Raw genomic sequence first — 17,375 nt, forward strand, 5'->3', positions numbered from 1 at the left:
CAGGAGGGAGAAAAAAAGTTCAGGTGTGGACATTTCCATTCCTTTAACCCCCTGCATTCTATTGTCTCTCTGTCCTGCATTTCCAGTCATTGAAGGACAGTAAGGAGGTGGAGATTATTGACATGAAGATCCGCCGTAAGGTGGAACCAGAGAAATGGCCGCTGCCTGGCTTGATGATGCCCGGCGGCGACCACGCCCAGACGGACTTCTCCCAGCTCATCAACTGTCCCGAGTTCGTTCCCAGACAGATGCCCGATCAGCCCGCAGGTAAGCGCTCAAAACGCAGCTCATCAGCCCGTTCTCCAGGTAGCAAACCTACCAACATGCACACATTTTGCGTTGCAACTACACAATTCCTGGTCAAAGTGCGCATGTATAAAATTGATCAATTGGTCTCTTAAAGGCTACGGTGTGTGAAAAACACACCGTAGCCCAAAAAAATCTAAACAAAAACAAATAACTCTGAATAAAAAGCTGAAAAGCCTAAATAAAAAAACAGAATAAAAAGCTGACTTATTGTTTAATAACTTGATGATATAGACTAGAGGCTAGTTTGAAATGACGTGTCCAAGTGAAGCAGCTTGTGAGAATGTGGAGCGAAAGCGCGTGAGAGTGGTACTCAAAACATTTTCCCAAGACTGGCAGTATGATGTAGCATTTTTAGCTTAAGACAGTTGCGGTTTAGAGTAGACAGAGCACGGAGAGCAGTAGTCATGGGCGATGAGCATCCCCAGGGGGACGATGTACCGCAGGGGGGTCCGAGTGCAAAGGAAACACGATAGACTGAGTAAAGCAGATGGATAGATCTAGACGGGCATGCATAGAAGATGGCTGGACAGAACAGGAGATCGTTTGGCACTATATTGCAAAAATAGAAAAATGGAAAGAACCCAGTGCATGTTTCTGTACCAATGTTGTTCAGTGAAATGAATGCATGGCAGTAGCAATAAGACATTTCTCCATTTTGCAATGACAGAGATCCTAATCACAGTGCAACATCTACAGCAAAATCCCTGCAGGAAGACTGTGTGCAATCTGAAAGCAGTGTGCTATTTCTTTTCCTCTTTTTTTACGTGCAGTAGAAATGATGAGTTTCACATGTCTCTTCTCTGACTGAAAATCAATGGAGAGAACTACCACAACTCTGATCTCAGCATTGAAACACAGCAGCACAGATGGATAAGTACTGAGCTGTGAAACGTTAAAAGAATAGATGTTTTTCTTTCAACTTGTGAAACAGTTCAAAACCTTGAGAGAAATAACCACTGGGGGGCGCCGATGGCCTAGCTGTTAAGATGTGTACCATATAAATAGCATAGCAGTGGCGGCCATTTTGTTCACCGGCTCTGGTTCCACAGATAGAAAGCCCATTCATTCAGCCCATAGAGATTTCCGAAAATATTTATATGAATTATTTTAAGCCTGGAACCAAGCCTTCCAGCGTCCTGGTGAATCATGACCATACAACATTTGATTCTGTGTCAAAACATATTTGAAAACGGCAAAAAAAAGGCAAAGTTGTAAGTTTGCCCTTCTTTGCTCTGATAAAACCTGACAGCGAGTCCTAGGTTCGATTCCCGAACCCTACAGATCTTTTCTGCGTGTCACTCCCTGACTCTCACTGTTTCCTGTCAATCGCCACTGTACTATCAATAAAGGCAGAAAAGCCCAAAACATATTTTTAAAGAAATGTCCACTGGAAGGTAGAGGCTTCTTAGCTAGAGCACGGAGAGCAGTAGTCATGGGCGTCACTAAAGGAGGAGCATCCCCAGGGGGATGGGGTTCTGAGTGCAATGGAAACATTTGATAGACTGAGTAGAGCAGAGTAAAGGCGAGGCGAACTGATAACTACATATGGAAATACGCCATTTAGTTATCAACCTTCAATTGATCCAAAGAATGACAAATAATTTCACTGTATTTGAACAGATCTTGTCATGCATAGAAAACGATGAAGAATTCTGCCTCTCTCATTAACATATTTAACAAACGATCAACATCATCATCATCGCAAACATCATATTTATGTAAATCATGTTTATTCTGTCTGCAGCAGTAGACTATCAACAAAAGAAATGACAGTCGATGATCTGCCCCTCCCAGAGGTTGCATGGTGACACCCATCAGTGTCTGCCTGCCTACCCTCACAAAAAAGCAAGTGCTGTCTGAACTATGTAGCTAAATGTCAACACAATACAGACATCATCAGGGGCCTACAGACTTTAGAAAGTACTGTGCACTGAATGATGTTCAAATGATGTTTACATTGTGCTGTAGAAAAATAAACATGAACCACTGAGAATCTATGTGTACAGTACGTATAGAATGTTTTCTTAACTCTTTTGAAATCAGTTCAAAATTTCATCTTTTACCAAAGAGAGTCAGGCCATAATTGACTTGAAATTAATATAAGCCATTGATCATCCATGTTGATTGAATTGATCAGAGAGCCACAATACAGTCACTTCAAATCCATGCACATTGACAGCTACAAGTACGGTAGTAGAGCAGCACTGACTTTTTTTTTTTTTTACTTACAATTTATTTTGATATATATTTTTTATGATGTAATATACTATAATCTTCTTATGACACGACTTTAGTTTTTGATGATGCTGTATGACTTTATTACATAGTATAGTACTTTTCTGTCGACGTGATTTGACTTTGTATTTTTGATGACAGAATATTTGTGTGACTGTTAGCCTGTTAACACATATAGTATGTCACTTTTAGTGACGACATAGTATATAGTATGATGGTTCATGAGGCGTAAACGATAGTATAGCTTTTCTTGGTTAACGTTGTACTATTGTAACGTTGTATTGTTTAACAGCCTTGTTCTCAGCAACACAGAGCATTTAGCATTTGATGTCCCCCTTATGTATATATATTCTGAAACATAACTATAAAACATAAACAAATATGACATGGTATTTTTTAGGATAATATACGTCTTTCTATTGTGATGACATGGTATAATATGATGTTTCATTATTTTAACATAGTATTATTGTTGGGGCCGGGACTTTATCGTGTTAATTCCGTTTAATTACAGAAAAAATATTGCGTAAAAAAAAAATGTATGCATTTTAATTGCACTTATTTTTGTACCACGGAACATTTCTCACTGGACGAGTTTCAGCCGTACCGATCATACCGGTGCACCAACCGACGTGCATGTCGTCAGACAACAACAAACCGCAGTCAGTGCACTGGAGCGCGCAGGGCATGAAAACATGAATGACGTCGATGAGACCGCTTTGGTAAACATGTTGCAGCTAGCGTGGATGGTAGTCGGACTCCGAGTACAAGGAGCCCACCATCAGTGAGACAGACTGCCCACTGCAGTTATTTTAGCCAAGGTTACTCAGAGAGTTGGACTCAAATTTATTTGATTTTTTAAATCAATATAGCTGTTGGTAAATCAACAAAGTCTGCTATGCCCTCTGAAGCAACAGAGAGAGGTTTTCTAATGGTCAGGGTTTCCACTGTTCTGATTTACTTAAAAGTATTTTGTTTTACTTTTTAAAAAAAAGCAAAAACAGGTTGGAAGTGTTGAGTTTACAGAAGGTCCTTGAATTTATAAAGGCTACCATAATCTCTGAAATGTATCCTAAAGTTGGTGCACTTTATGGCAAAGATTGCACTGATTTGTCGGTCTTGGTTAAGTACCGTCTTGATAAAAAGATAAACAATGTTTTGTTGCTTAAGCTTATGGACTCACTATTCATTGATTCACTCCAAAATCCATTGCAAAAAATGTTCTCAGGTCAAATATTGATATGCGATTAATTGCGATTAATTAATTACAAAGCCTCTAATTATTTAGATTTTTAAAAAATGATCAAGTCCCAGCCCTAATTATTATATAATAATAAGATTTTCTTTTTACCTGGTAAACTGTACTGTTATTCAGATTTTTCTCTTTCTAATTTTAGTATTGCATGTTTTTTTTGTATTTTTTATAACATTAGAACAGTATTATATTTTGTTTCGATGACATTTTGATGTCTTTTTTTTGACGATAGCACAGTGAGACAACATATTACTTATACAATTATTTGACAACATAGCGCAGTATGAATGAATATGTGATTCAAATTTTATTATTGCATCTTGGCACATAACATCTTATAATAGACCTCACACAAACCTGCTGTGTGGATACTGTAAGGCTTGTCATAAACAAATGATTGTCTAAACCATTAGCACAGCTAGTCTTTTCAAAGTATTTATATGGACCCTAAAACAACCTATTACAAAGAAAATTGCGGTCTTAGGTGGTACCAAATTTTGGCCTAGCCTATGAACTAACAGGATTTGTTTTTGGTCAAGGAACATAAAACAGGACACTGATTTACAACACCCAAAAAACCCTGTATGTGTGAAGGCCAGGAAGTATGTGCAGACGATACTGAAGACGGTGCACAAAGAATTAAGTGATCATTTGTTGGTCTGAACAGAACATAAATCTTTTGGCCTAACACACCTTTGTCTGGTCCAGGTTCCTCCAAAACCCTGGGTCCGCAACAGACCAAGATGGACTCGGACACCTCCAACCTGAAGACCATGCCCAAAGGCCTGTCCGCCAGCCTCCCTGACCTGGACTCTGAGTCCTGGATCGAAGTGAAGAAGAGGCCCAGGCCATCTCCAGCCAGACCCAAGGTGAGAGGAAGATTATTTAGTTTTACCACAGTGTTTCTTTTGTTCTCTTAATTGACAGTAGTAGGCTTGTAGTTTGGGTTTAGAGCTGAAACTTCTTCTTCTTTTTCGTAAATAGCCGATCTACAAGCTCACAACCTGTCACATTGCAATGCGTTGTGAGCTTGTCGATCAGCTATTTAGACTAACCCAGCACCCTGAGAATATTTTTTTCAGCCTTTCACTGTGTGAGTTTGGTAAATCTGTTGGTGTTTGTTAGCTCAGATTACAGACAAAAGCCACAAACAAATCTCTCTCTGCTCATTATCTCGATCAGTGTCAAATGTCGGTTCACTGCTTTAATCTTTACCCATTCTCTAATGCTGTACATTCTACTCTACTTCCTTTGGCCTTATCTTATTTTCTTTGTATGGGATCCGTCTAACTTTTACACACTCCCTCCTTCTCTTTTCTGCCTCATCTTTCTTTGTAGCAGCAGCAGCAGCAACAGAAGGAGAAAGAAGACCCAGCTCGTTCCCCGGTTCCCCAAGCAGGTTCCTCGCCCGCCCCTTCCGCCACCCCAGTCGTTAAGGTACTACTTTCTATCATGTTTCCTTGGTTACATAACTGGATATTTACAGTGAGACTCTTTAGTCTATAGCATCCATGAGGGATATCATATCAGATGGAGAAAGGTCCGCCACCGTCAATACAGGATAGCAAAACGATTTGGTTTTGATAAAGATTTAACAAACGGTGCAAGGGAGCTGCCGCTAAACAAACACACTTACCAAATAATTATTAGGGTAAAAGAAAAGCTGGGAAGAGCTATGTGGATACTCTAGTACAGTACTTATATTAATTAAATCCCTCTGAAGAAGACACTGTATTTGACACGTCAGTAATTATCTTGTTTTGCATCTATTCAAAGTTTTTAAGATTTCCTTTTTTATGCTGCTGTGGTCCCTGTCTGAGATGCACCGGCTCTCATCCTTAAAGTGGGTTTTAGCACGTTAACTTTCTCAAATGTTTACTTATAAGTGATTTACAGGTGGCTCCCATGTCCCATTTATTACATCCTCCACCCCTGGCAGACGTTTGTCTTTATTCTACACACTGTGCTTGAATTTACTTTAAATCAACTTAAGTCCTTAGTAACTTACTTACCAAGTACTTTGACGGCAAGAACAACTCACCTATAACCTCCTACTCCTTCTCATCTCTTCTTTCTCCTTTTTCTTCTCCACTTTTTTTTTGTTTTCTTTTTTCCTCGCCGTCTCTTTTCTCTTCTCCTCCTCTTCTCTCTTCCCCTATCTCCCCCAGGTGGGAGCGGAGCAGGACGAGCCGGAGGAGCTAGACTTCATGTTCGACGAGGAAATGGCGCAGATGGACGGCCGGCGCAACACCTTCACCGACTGGTCGGACGAGGACTCGGACTGCGAGATCGACGACAACGACGTCAACAAGATCCTCATTGTGACTCAGACGCCGCCCTACCTGCGGAAGCACCCGGGAGGCGACCGCACCGGGCACCACGTTCCGCGTAACAAGCTGACCAACGAGCTGGTCAGGGTGATCAACGACGGGCTCTACTACTACGAACAGGACCTGTGGGACGACACCTACGAGCCCGAATACGCCACCATCAAGGTGAGGTCCTGTCCATCATCGTCTGGTGCAAGCAGAGCTGATTTTACATCTTAGCCAGTATTTAGATTAAGACATTTTTAGAGTTCCCAATGGGCCTGAAAGTTTCAACCCAGCCCGAACGACCCACCTGAGTTGGGATCACACATTTGCCCAGACCCGACCCAAACCCAAGATAAAAAGAAATACATTTGTATTATTGATCATCGGGGAATACCAAACTAGCTTTGTGATGGCTTCACAAATTATTACATCAACATCAATAAAGAGTTCATTATAGATCAGTAGTTCGGTGGACAGTTTTGATGTCACATTGGCTTGTCTAGAAAACAAGTAAGCAAGGTCACGCTTGGCACACTGTCGACACAGATCCAGTATTCGAGTGGACTCTTCTGACAGCTTCTATGTTATGTGTATTCTCCCATTGGAGGTGTTTCTGTCCAAGGCTAGATGATGAGCAGATATATTATTCTTTCATTGGAGGACTGTTTCTGGATATGGCACCCTCACAGAACAGAAAGCTCCTGTCCAGGGAGAGAGAAGGGACATGATTGTGCTGCGGCCACCGCTGCCCATTGTGGCATTGTTGCCACTCTTTGTGGAGTCACACGTGCTGCCAGGCACACGTCCAGCGACATGTGGAAACACAAGGCCTTGTTTATAAATAAACCCCCACCGGCAAGGCCTCGGCCTGCCTGAGGGGTCCAGCAGGCGGGTCTTCTGGGGGAAACAAAGCTCTAAAGATGAACGCTGGAAGATCCGAGGACACTTGGTTCAGCATGGAGGAATGCGTGAGTGGTTCTCAGAGATTAGGGCTGCAGCTATTGATTATTTTCTTCGCGATTATTCTATCGATTACATTTATCGAGAAGCACGTTTTTTGGAACGTTTTTATATATCAACCATGTTGTTATGCCAAAATGGTGATTTTTTTATTTATATAATTGACAAAATAGCGAAAATAACCGTTCGACAAGCTCACAACTTGTTATGAAACCAATTGTGAGCTTGTAGATCTGCTGTTCTTGCTATTTTGAAAGTCGGTGATTTTATTCATAATAAAATATAAATTTAAAATCTATTAAATTGATTATTGGACTATTGCACCCCTATTGGAGATGCTGGATGGCACAGTCAGCTGTTGACGTTGTTGTGGTGGTAGTTCTATGTTAATAACAATAATAGTAAATTACTATTATTAGTTGATGTAATTTATTAGAGGTGGTAGTAGTTACTGTAGTGGCGTTATCATAATGATCATAATTCATAATGGTAGTAACCGCGGTAGGTGGTTAAAACATGGCAATACTGGTGGAGCTAAGTGATGAGGTGTGTGCTGTTGTGATGAGTTGGTTCCAGCAGCTGGAATGTTCAGGGTGCCCTTAGACTGCTTGGGTGTTGTGTTGTTCATATAGACCTGCTGCTAGTGTCCAGCTCCACTCACTCACCGCAGAGAAGTACCTAATGAAGGTTAACATGAAGGTTAAAAAGGTCTTTCTGGCAGCCGTGTTCTGCTGTTGTATCTCGGTCTCCAAACTGTTCCAGAAAAGGTCTGTTACACACGTGAAACTCCCTTGGGTGTCTTCTCCTGAATTACATCTTCCGGTGGCTTAATTATCATAAGTCTTGTTTTCGTTTGGATTTATATACACAGTGCGGCTCTGAGTGTGTTCAAGTTCACTCACGGTTCATTACGTTATGTGCTTTAGATTTTCATGTTGCTTCATTTTTATATATACGTTTTTTTTTATGAGAAAGAATGCTCTCCACTTTAGAAGTGACGGTACGGTTTCTGTCTAAAAGCAGTAAATTTAAATTATTTTAGATTCTTCTCTTTAGTCATCTTAAAAGTTTTTAGTGCTTCAATTAGCTATTTTTCTCAAGGAGCCAAATACCTCTGGCTCGGGAAGGCCATTACTATCAAAGTGACCTTGTGTGTGCATTTAGTTCTCCTGATTGTCATCTTTTTTAAACCATGATGTTTTCGTCTCAACAGCAAGAGGTGGAGAACTTCAAGAAGGTCCACCTGATAAGCCGTGAACAGTTTGACTGCCTGACCCCTGAGCCCCCTGTGGACCCCGACCAGGAGGTCCCCCCAGGGCCCCCACGGCCACAGCAGAGTAAGGACGCATCATCAACATAAACCTTGTTTTTTATTATGACTTTGACTTTTGTGTGAACAGAAAAGGAAAAGGCACAGTGAACAGACTTTTCACAACAAATGACTGAACAGATGAAAATATACAGTATATTAACATACAGTATAACCTATTGGTATACCGAATTGAACTGCAACAACATACCTATATCACGCAAAACGTTTGCCCTCCAAAAAATAATCAAAAAAGAACCCGGAACCGCTGGATCGATATATACTGAATAAATTCCGTCTCTCTTCTCCTCAGTTCCCACAGATGCTCTGGCAAACAAACTCTTCGGTGCCCCTGAACCCTCTACGATAGCCCGCTCACTCCCGACTACTGTGCCTGACTCGCCCAACTACCGCAGTGCCCGCACGCCTCGCACGCCCCGCACCCCTCACCGGAAGGACCCCACCGATACGCCGCGCTTCTACCCTGTGGTGAAGGAGAGCCGGCCGGTTGACGCCAAGGTAAGAATGTCCTGAAACCATGGGAAATATATAAGCCCATTTTGACCTGTTACACTTTTTCCTTTTCTTATTTGAATCCTGAAAAGACACAGTTTTGGACATTTCTACCCGACAGAGACCATATACAGTATAGCAGTTTTTCAGAAAACTTAGGATTTAGCAGTCGTCTTTTGAATCTGACTCGGGTCTTAATGGGTTAACCACATGAACCCTAGCGTCCCTATTATGGGGAGTACATGCGGCAAAAATATCAAATGTGCACACAAGACACACGTATATCGATTTACTAGTTTACGTTTTGGAATTCAGTTGAATTGCCACACACACGTTTGCTACATTTTATTTGGTGTCGCGAGCCAAATAGAAACTACAGATCTTCTGCAAACTAACATGCGAGTCGTTGCGACACGTTGGCTTGTAGATCTGCAAGGTCTCAGAATTGATTGTCATTTGCAAGCGATGCTGAGTCTCTGTGTTAAAGCGACAGTACAGCACCAGTGCCACAAGGTGGAAAAGTTAGCCTAGAGCCCTGGCTGAGCATGTCTGATCTGAAATGACTTACTGATTCATTTGATAGGTTCAGTTTTTGCTGTATTGCATTTTCCTGTCCATGCTTCAAATACAACGTAATGATAGATAATGATGTAATATCTCTTGGGGATGGCCGTAGCTTAGTGGGTAGAGAGGCCATCTGGTAATCAGAAGGTCAACGGTTTGCCCCCCCCCCCCCCCCCCCCCCGGCCAATGTGTCGAAATGTCCCTGAGCAAAGCATTTAACACCTAACAACAGCTATAGAATTCAATCCAAAGACCTGCTGTAAATCATAGCGTTAGACTATATGGACTAACTGGCCATCTCATGGACATGTATTGATTGTGTTCCTTTTCCACCCCTCAAGACCCCCAGGAAGAGAAAGACCCGGCACAGTTCCAACCCCCCCACGGAGTGTCACGTTGGCTGGGTGATGGACTCGAGAGAGCACAGGTCCCGCACGGCTTCAGTCAGGTACGAACATTATCCTCAAACCCTGTCGTTGGTATTTCTTCACTTGGGTTTTGCTTTCGTCACAGTCCATGCTTTGAGTTGGACAGGACTTAACTCATATTTCACCCCACCTCAGCTCCAACGCCAGCCCGTCGGAGGGCACCCCCGCCCTGGGGAACATCGGCTGCACGCCCCAGTCCCTCCCCAAGTTCCAGCACCCCTCTCACGAGCTGCTCAAGGACAACGGCTTCACGCAACACGTTTACCACAAGTACCGCCGGCGCTGCTTAAACGGTACACACACTCACTTGTTCCTTCTCCCTCTGACGGTAACTCAACCTGTCCACTAGGTGCCAGAGTTGAGGCTGTTTTATACTTACACACAAACGTGTGCCTATAGGCTCTATGCACAGCAGCCATATTAGAAAGAAATTGGGCCCCTTCTTACTTCCTTCACAGGTGTTACCAATGATACTAATGAAGGCTCTGTTCCATTCTGGTCAGGGTGCTGATATTGTGCATGTTGTCTCTCTAGAAACACTCCGTTTTGGTTCCCAAATGGCCCCTTATGATGGGTGTGTAACTCTGAGAGGGGTCCATTTAGTTCCATTTGTACACTCTCAGAGTTATGGGGGTCCTTGAAAATAAGACAACCACTATGCCACACTAAATGGAACAGAGCCTTAATTAGTATCATTGGTAACACCCGTGAAGGAAGTAAGAAGGGGCCCAAGAATCATTCCCAATATGGCTGCTGTGCATAGCCTATCGTAGCCAGCTTTTGACTTACTGTCTCTGCTTATCTTCTTCTCTACCAATCAAACAGAGCGTAAGCGGCTGGGAATCGGCCAATCACAGGAAATGAACACGCTGTTCCGCTTCTGGTCATTCTTTTTGAGGGATCACTTCAACAGGAAGATGTACGAGGAGTTCAGACAGCTTGTGGTAGAGGACGGAAAAGAAGGATACAGGTACGGAAGCCACCCTGCTCATTTAGATGATGTTTTATTAGAACAGGTGGTTCTCTAACTTTTAAATTTCAATGACCCCCTTAACTTTCAGAGTTACAGACCTGTAAGGATCTATTTAGAACCCTGAGGGTCCCTGGACCCCACTTTAAGAACCATTGTTTTATAAAATGGTTAGTCCTGGTTAGAGCTGTAACTATCGATTATTAATTAGTGTTTATTCTATAGACTACTTTTTTTGATTAATTGAAAAGCAAGTTGTTTCGATAGATTTGTTAATAGATTTTAAATGAATCAACGTGAAACAATTCTAATTGCTTGTATATATATATAGAGCCTAAAAATAACAACTAAAAATTCTATTCAGATCAATCTCACAAAACAATATCCCTCATATATTTGCGTGTGTTCAGGTACGGTTTGGAGTGCCTGTTCAGGTACTACAGCTACGGACTGGAGAGGAAGTTCAGACCGGACATCTTCAAGGACTTCCAGGAAGAGACCGTTAAGGACTACGACGCTGGTGAGATACACACACACAAAGAAATATTATAGAATGTATGGACTACAGAGGTTGTTTTCAGATTGGAAAAATGTTGTGTTCTGCCTCGTCCTCCTCCTCCTCACACAGGCCAGCTTTATGGACTGGAGAAGTTCTGGGCTTTCCTCAAATACTCCAAAGCCAAGACCATGGAGATTGATCCCAAGCTGCAGGAGTACCTGAGCAAGTTCAAACGTTTGGAGGATTTCAGGATTGATGTGAGTGGAATGTGTTGAATGCGTTTATTGCAGTTAATGCTCTGTTCAGTTCAGTTAACCACGGCGTGGAGGTTTTAACTAAAATGTGGTCGAGTTGGCTGACACAATTCAACAACAAATTGACCCTGCATTCCTTATTTCTGTGGTTACATTTGATTGCGTTGCATGTTTTGTTGCTAATTTAATTGTGATTTTAGTTAAATGTTGCATGACATTCTGCAAGTCCAATCTTCCATTAGTGATACCTTTTAATGACTGCATGGATTAAAGTTCTCAGTCCCCACGAATAATTTCAGTCATTTGGATTCCATAGAAGCCAGCATGTCTTCTATGGAAGCATGTTGCTCAGCGAAAATAGCCAATCTACAAGCTCGTGCTTGTAGATAGGCTATTTTCGTTTATTATGTTTAAGATTAGAGCATTTGAAGTGGTCGAACTAGCAACACGTCCAGAAGCATCTTCCATAAAATCTTATTTGTCTCAGGTATTTCATATAAAAGCAAAAGTTAAAGCCTCAATCTTTGATGTATTGTCCTGGTTGGCAGTATGTAGAACAGCAGGAACAATATTGCTGTCTAAAACATCATCATTTTACAATACATATTGGTTATTCAAAAATAGCAGATAGCTCAGAGCGCGTAATTTCGTGCTGGGCTATGAGCTGTAGATCTGCCATTTTTTTTAAATCATGAAAATATTTGCATATCTTTGAATGTACACATTTTTTACTTATATCTTTGCTTTCGGGGTGTCCCTGAAACAAAATATTTTGATATGGGCGTCTTGCTGTATCAGTACTACTGATACAGCAATATATATTTATCAGAGAACTGTTAGGATTTACACCAAGACATTTTTTAGTATCAGTCTCAGGTCTTAACTCATTCAGTGCCTGACTTATTTCTGGCAGTTTGGCTCTGTGCCAGAGCCAAAAATACATTGTAAAAAAAGGTGCTTAGGAAGCGAGATACAGCCTTTTTCAGTAAGATGTTAAACAAGAAGTGAATGGAGCAGCAAATCTTCAAATCATGATATCTTGGGTTCTGAACATTTTTTTTCAAAACGTCGGCGACGTCATTGGCACTCTGGTCTTATAAAAACATGACATCGGCGACGTCAATGGCACTGAATGAGTTAACGGATAATGACTGTCACCTTTGGGTTCTAGGCCCCCATGGAGGAAGGAGGCCGCAGAAGGCACTCGTCGAGCGGCGACGGTCGCCGCCGTCACCCCTCCCTGCCCTCCAGCCGGCCCCACAGCCAAGCCAGCTCCTCGGGCCCCAGCCCTGCCCCCCTCACTGCCCAGGCTGCCAGGGACGATGCCAAAAACACCAGCCACAACAAGGCCCCGGCCTCCCCATTGGATCCCAAGGCTCTGAAGTAACCCCCGCAAACGCCCCCCATCGGCCGCACAGATCAACCCTACAACTACGCCATCTAGTCGCTAACTCTTTCTGCGCCACAGGAGGGGGGAGGGGGGTCCAGCCCTTTGTGCAAGCATCAGAAAACCCTCCCCCCCCCCTTTATTACAACTTGTGATTTAGGAAAAAGGAAGCAAAAGTAATACTATTCTTCCATTTTGTTTTTTGGAGGGGGGATTAAAAAAAGACCTTATATGTCTTGATGAGACGAAAGTTGAAGAAATGGATGGACATGTTTTATTTTTATTTTATTTTGCAAACCATGACACATTCTTCACTGGTTGTTTGCCATGGGAGAAGTCTTGTTTTTGTTGGTGTTGTCAGGACAGCGACTGACTGCTTGCGGACCCTCCTTTCGTGTCACTGGACCCCATGTTCTTTTAGATTGACACTGCTCTCCTGGCTCAAAGGCATGCGATTCCCTCGCTCAGATCTCAAGATTTATGGTTGTTATTTCCTTGGCGGGAGTGATGATTTGGAAGCGAGTACTTTTGGGAAAAAAAATTACCGTTTGATTTTTCTTCTTGGGGCTGGACATAAAAAGAAAATGAAGAGAAAAAAAATGCTGAAAATATTTCAAAAACCAAATGTGAGAGAGAGAGAAAAAAAAGAGAATACCATAAAAAAAGAAAGTTAAGACTTTAATCTATTGGTATGAACATTGAGGATCATTGAAAGTTGCCTTATTTTAATGGTTTTACTGCTTAGTTGTGCCCGCCACCTTAAGCTCGATTGTACAGCATTGACATTTGCAGATCACACGCCATCACAAACGCCACTTCCAGCAGAGGCCACTAGGTTGCGCCCTGTCTGCCAAAAATCTATTTTCCACCCTCTGTCGCCTATATCTTTCCAAGTCTTCCAAGTGTCGTATGGTCTGTTACAAACCCTGTCAAACATCTACATCTTCGTGTTTGAAAGTTGTGGCTTCTCGTGCTTAAAAAAAAAAACACTTCAGTGGGAGGAAAGGATGGGACGGGGACGGCGTCCCTCGCACTCTTCCTCGGACCTCCCTCCTCGCTGATCTCCTTTATAACGCTCCCCTATGGACAGTTTGCATCCATCCATCCATCCATCCGTTGGGACATCCATCCATCAACTGACCACCATCGCGGCACCAGGACTGGAATCAACCAATCCGGATTACTTGAAGAAACCAAGGTTTTATCAGAGGAGGGGCTGACATGTTTGTTAGGTGCTCTGGGAGAGATGTTCGGTGAACTTGGGCTTTTTGGCTTTTTGACCTCCGCCGAGGTTCTGCTCAACCAGGCCCAAGGTTGGCAGCGCAGCCTAGCTTTGGCCTTGAAACACTCGCCACCTCTCCTATTTACATAACAACACACACACACAACGCACATCATCAAGCTGAATAGGAAACCCACATACACACACAACTCTGTATGTTGCCACAGAGAGTGGAAACTGTTCCGTTTGAGGACCAACGGACAACTAAACATAAGACTGGGATGGCTACACACTTTGTTCTGTTCAGTCGGGCCGAGTTCCAGTCGGTGAACCGTTGAGTCAAATAAACTCTAATAACCTAGCAAGGATAATTTAATCCTTATCCGAACACAAGTACTGATGATGATATCAAATAGACGAGTGATTTTCTTTCTTTTTATTTTTTTTTCTCCACTAATGTAAATGTGAATTTGACAGATGAAGAGAAATTATTACAAACTCCCTGCAACTTGTTTATAGAACAGATTATATATTCGCCTTACATGTGTACGTACTCTTAACCTTTTTTTTTTTATGTCTCGTATAATTATCTTTTAATGCTTTTTAATTTCAATTTGCTGTGTTTCTATGCTATGGAGATGGGTTTGTCTCTGTGTCTGTCAATGTATGCTTTTGTGGAAACATCCATGGACTTTCAGGAATGGGAACATAGTACAAAAGAAGAAAAACAAAAGGGAAAATTGAAATTAACAGGCATTCATCCTAAGAAAAACAAAATCCGCATTAGCTAAACAGAAGATAACAGAAATTCCCGTTGGAATCTAAATGGATTTTGTTTACAGACTGCATGGTGTCACTGAGATGGTAACCGAATTTAAATTCCAACCGCCGCTTTAGCATAATTTATACTTTGTAGTACAATGGTGTGGCTTGCTTAAATGAACTGATCCACAAACAGTGCCCCGCGCTGAAAATGGCAGATCGACAAACTCACAACGTGGCGCACATGACACTGACGCGTAACTATGTATAAATCGGGCTTAATTTTCATGCAAGTCAGAAAAGTCTAGGAAAGTAGGGCAAACGATAGCATTTGAAGCGCAGAAAAAGTTGGAAATGGAGTGTCGATACACATGAATTAAAGATTTCGCTGAAATCTAAAAAAATATGGAATTTTGAAAGTTAAAAAATGACTAGGAACCCTGTGACCTGCCAGCCCTTTATGATTAATAATTAATGGATATTGATCCTTTTGTATAATTTTTTTTATTTGGCAGTTAAGATCAATTTCCAGCAAAATGGCAATCAGCTGGTTGTTCCCTTGTGTTAGGATGTCCAATTGTCATGTTCATGTTGTTTGTTTTAGTTTTTTTATTTTATTAAAACGTCATTGTTGGGGAAAACAAAAAGATTCTATAAGAGATACCCAGAATTAACTTTATTTTTTAGCTTTTCTTGTCTTGTTTGGCTTAACTCCAGGGAGCTTCGGGTTGATTCCAGAGACTTATAATTGACGAATCACTCCCCCCCCCCCCCTAAGAATAATTTTATTTGAGAATTAAAATACACAAAAGAATGCGTGTATGGAGGTTAAACAAAAAAAAGGAAAAAACTCCACATGTCCCGTCATGCCCACTGTGCTTTGATTGGCGAACTGGTGTTTGGCTGCGGAACTGGCAGGTGGCCACTGGGAGGTGCTCTTGTCTAGGCTCATGCACTTCCCTCCCCATAATGTGATTATCACCTCTGTGCACTCCCACACCCCCACCCCCCAACGTCCCCTACATTTGGATGGAGAACGGCGGGTGGAAAGAGGATTTTTTTTCCGGGGTGTTAACTGTCTTCTCTTTAAGCAAAGGGCAGTGTCTTTGCTGGACAACCCGGACCCCCCTTTATGAACTGAACAGGGGGTGGGTGGGGGGGCTGGGTTTACGGTGCCGGGCGGTTTAAAAATGGACTTGGCTTGATGGTCGAATGCTGGAGAGATGGAACACGGGTGATGAGGAGAGAGAGACTGACAGAGACGGAAACCATCTCGGGTTTGGCGTTTTGACCCAGAGGATTATGGCCAAACTTGATGTCTGGAGACTGAAAAAAGAAAAGGACAAAATTCCATAAAGCCATATAAATAAGAAATAGCTGTATATGAACCATTAAAACATGTTAATAGTTCATTACCATTACAATATCCTAGGCTTGTCACGAGGAAAAAAAAGATTAAAAAGAGGAAAAACAGAACAAAAAAAATATATAAAATGGAAAAATGTAAAATACTTGAATGAGATCTTGTATTATAACATTTAATATTCATAATATCTGCTTTGTAGGCTGATGTGATTCGCTATTAGTGTTATTTGTAATTTGTAGTAATTATGCTTTTCCTTAATAAAGAAAAAAAAAACATAAAACGGACAAAAAAACCTCAAATACATGCTGTTGTTGAGTGGTTATTTGTATGCCAGCAAGACAAAGGCAGTGGAATTGTTAGTTGTGTGTAAAAACTACAATTACAGAGAATCTAGATGGACCATACGACGTGATGAAACCAGCTGATGTAATAGTTTCTGGTGGTTGTGAATATTTTCCATGTCAATACACTCAATATTCCTACATTCACATTTCTATAGGGAATCTGCCATTCACTCACATTTCACTCGTTTTACACCTTGTATTGAACATGGAACTGAACCATTATACGATCAAGTTAACCACATGAACCCATCCTTGTGTCAATATTCTTGGCATGTCATGATGGGTGAACATACGGCAAAAGTCACTCTGCCATTAGTGTGTGAAAGGGTGAATGTGAAATGCATTGTAAAACACTGGAGAAAGGCTATATAAATGCAGTCCATTTACTATTAACAAGCTCACGTGTCCACTCCCATCGGCTCTTGTCGCAATTTTTTTTAACATTGACAAAATAGGCAAGTTAGGTTGAAAGTTAATAGCAGGTGTAAATGGACATATGACCATACTTGCTTGTTTTTTTGACATTGTATGCTTTATTCAGATAGGACGGTGAACAGAGAGACAGAGAGGGGATGGCATGCACCAAAGAGCCTCTGGTCAGATTTGAACCAGGGTCAGCTGAGAAGGACTTCAGCCTTATTTACTGCATGTGGTGTGCACTCTTACTCAGGGTGCCCCACAGA

General features: G+C 41.8%; 1 protein-coding gene across 4 annotated transcripts in view; it reads left to right on the forward strand.

Annotated features, from left to right (window-relative positions):
• Nucleotides 1-16,990, forward strand: part of larp1 (La ribonucleoprotein 1, translational regulator) — a 64,869-nt gene extending 47,879 nt beyond the window's left edge. Inside the window, exons 10-21 of one of the 4 annotated variants that reach the window (XM_084074932.1) lie at nt 87-267; nt 4,508-4,668; nt 5,144-5,236; nt 5,968-6,294; nt 8,288-8,411; nt 8,697-8,902; nt 9,802-9,908; nt 10,024-10,181; nt 10,714-10,858; nt 11,269-11,378; nt 11,487-11,614; nt 12,783-16,990. In XM_084074932.1, coding sequence (XP_083931058.1) covers nt 87-267; nt 4,508-4,668; nt 5,144-5,236; nt 5,968-6,294; nt 8,288-8,411; nt 8,697-8,902; nt 9,802-9,908; nt 10,024-10,181; nt 10,714-10,858; nt 11,269-11,378; nt 11,487-11,614; nt 12,783-12,998 — 1,956 coding nt within the window. In that variant the 3' untranslated portion in view covers nt 12,999-16,990. Of the gene's footprint in view, nt 1-86; nt 268-4,507; nt 4,669-5,137; nt 5,237-5,967; nt 6,295-8,287; nt 8,412-8,696; nt 8,903-9,801; nt 9,909-10,023; nt 10,182-10,713; nt 10,859-11,268; nt 11,379-11,486; nt 11,615-12,782 lie in introns of all 4 variants that reach the window. The other 3 variants (XM_084074933.1, XM_084074930.1, XM_084074931.1) reach the window with 3 other exon arrangements.
• The last annotated feature ends 385 nt before the right edge of the window (nt 16,991-17,375 follow it).

Source organism: Gymnoscopelus microlampas, assembly GCF_963454915.1.
Source record: "Gymnoscopelus microlampas genome assembly, chromosome: 12".
NCBI classification, from domain to species: Eukaryota; Metazoa; Chordata; class Actinopteri; order Myctophiformes; family Myctophidae; genus Gymnoscopelus; species Gymnoscopelus microlampas.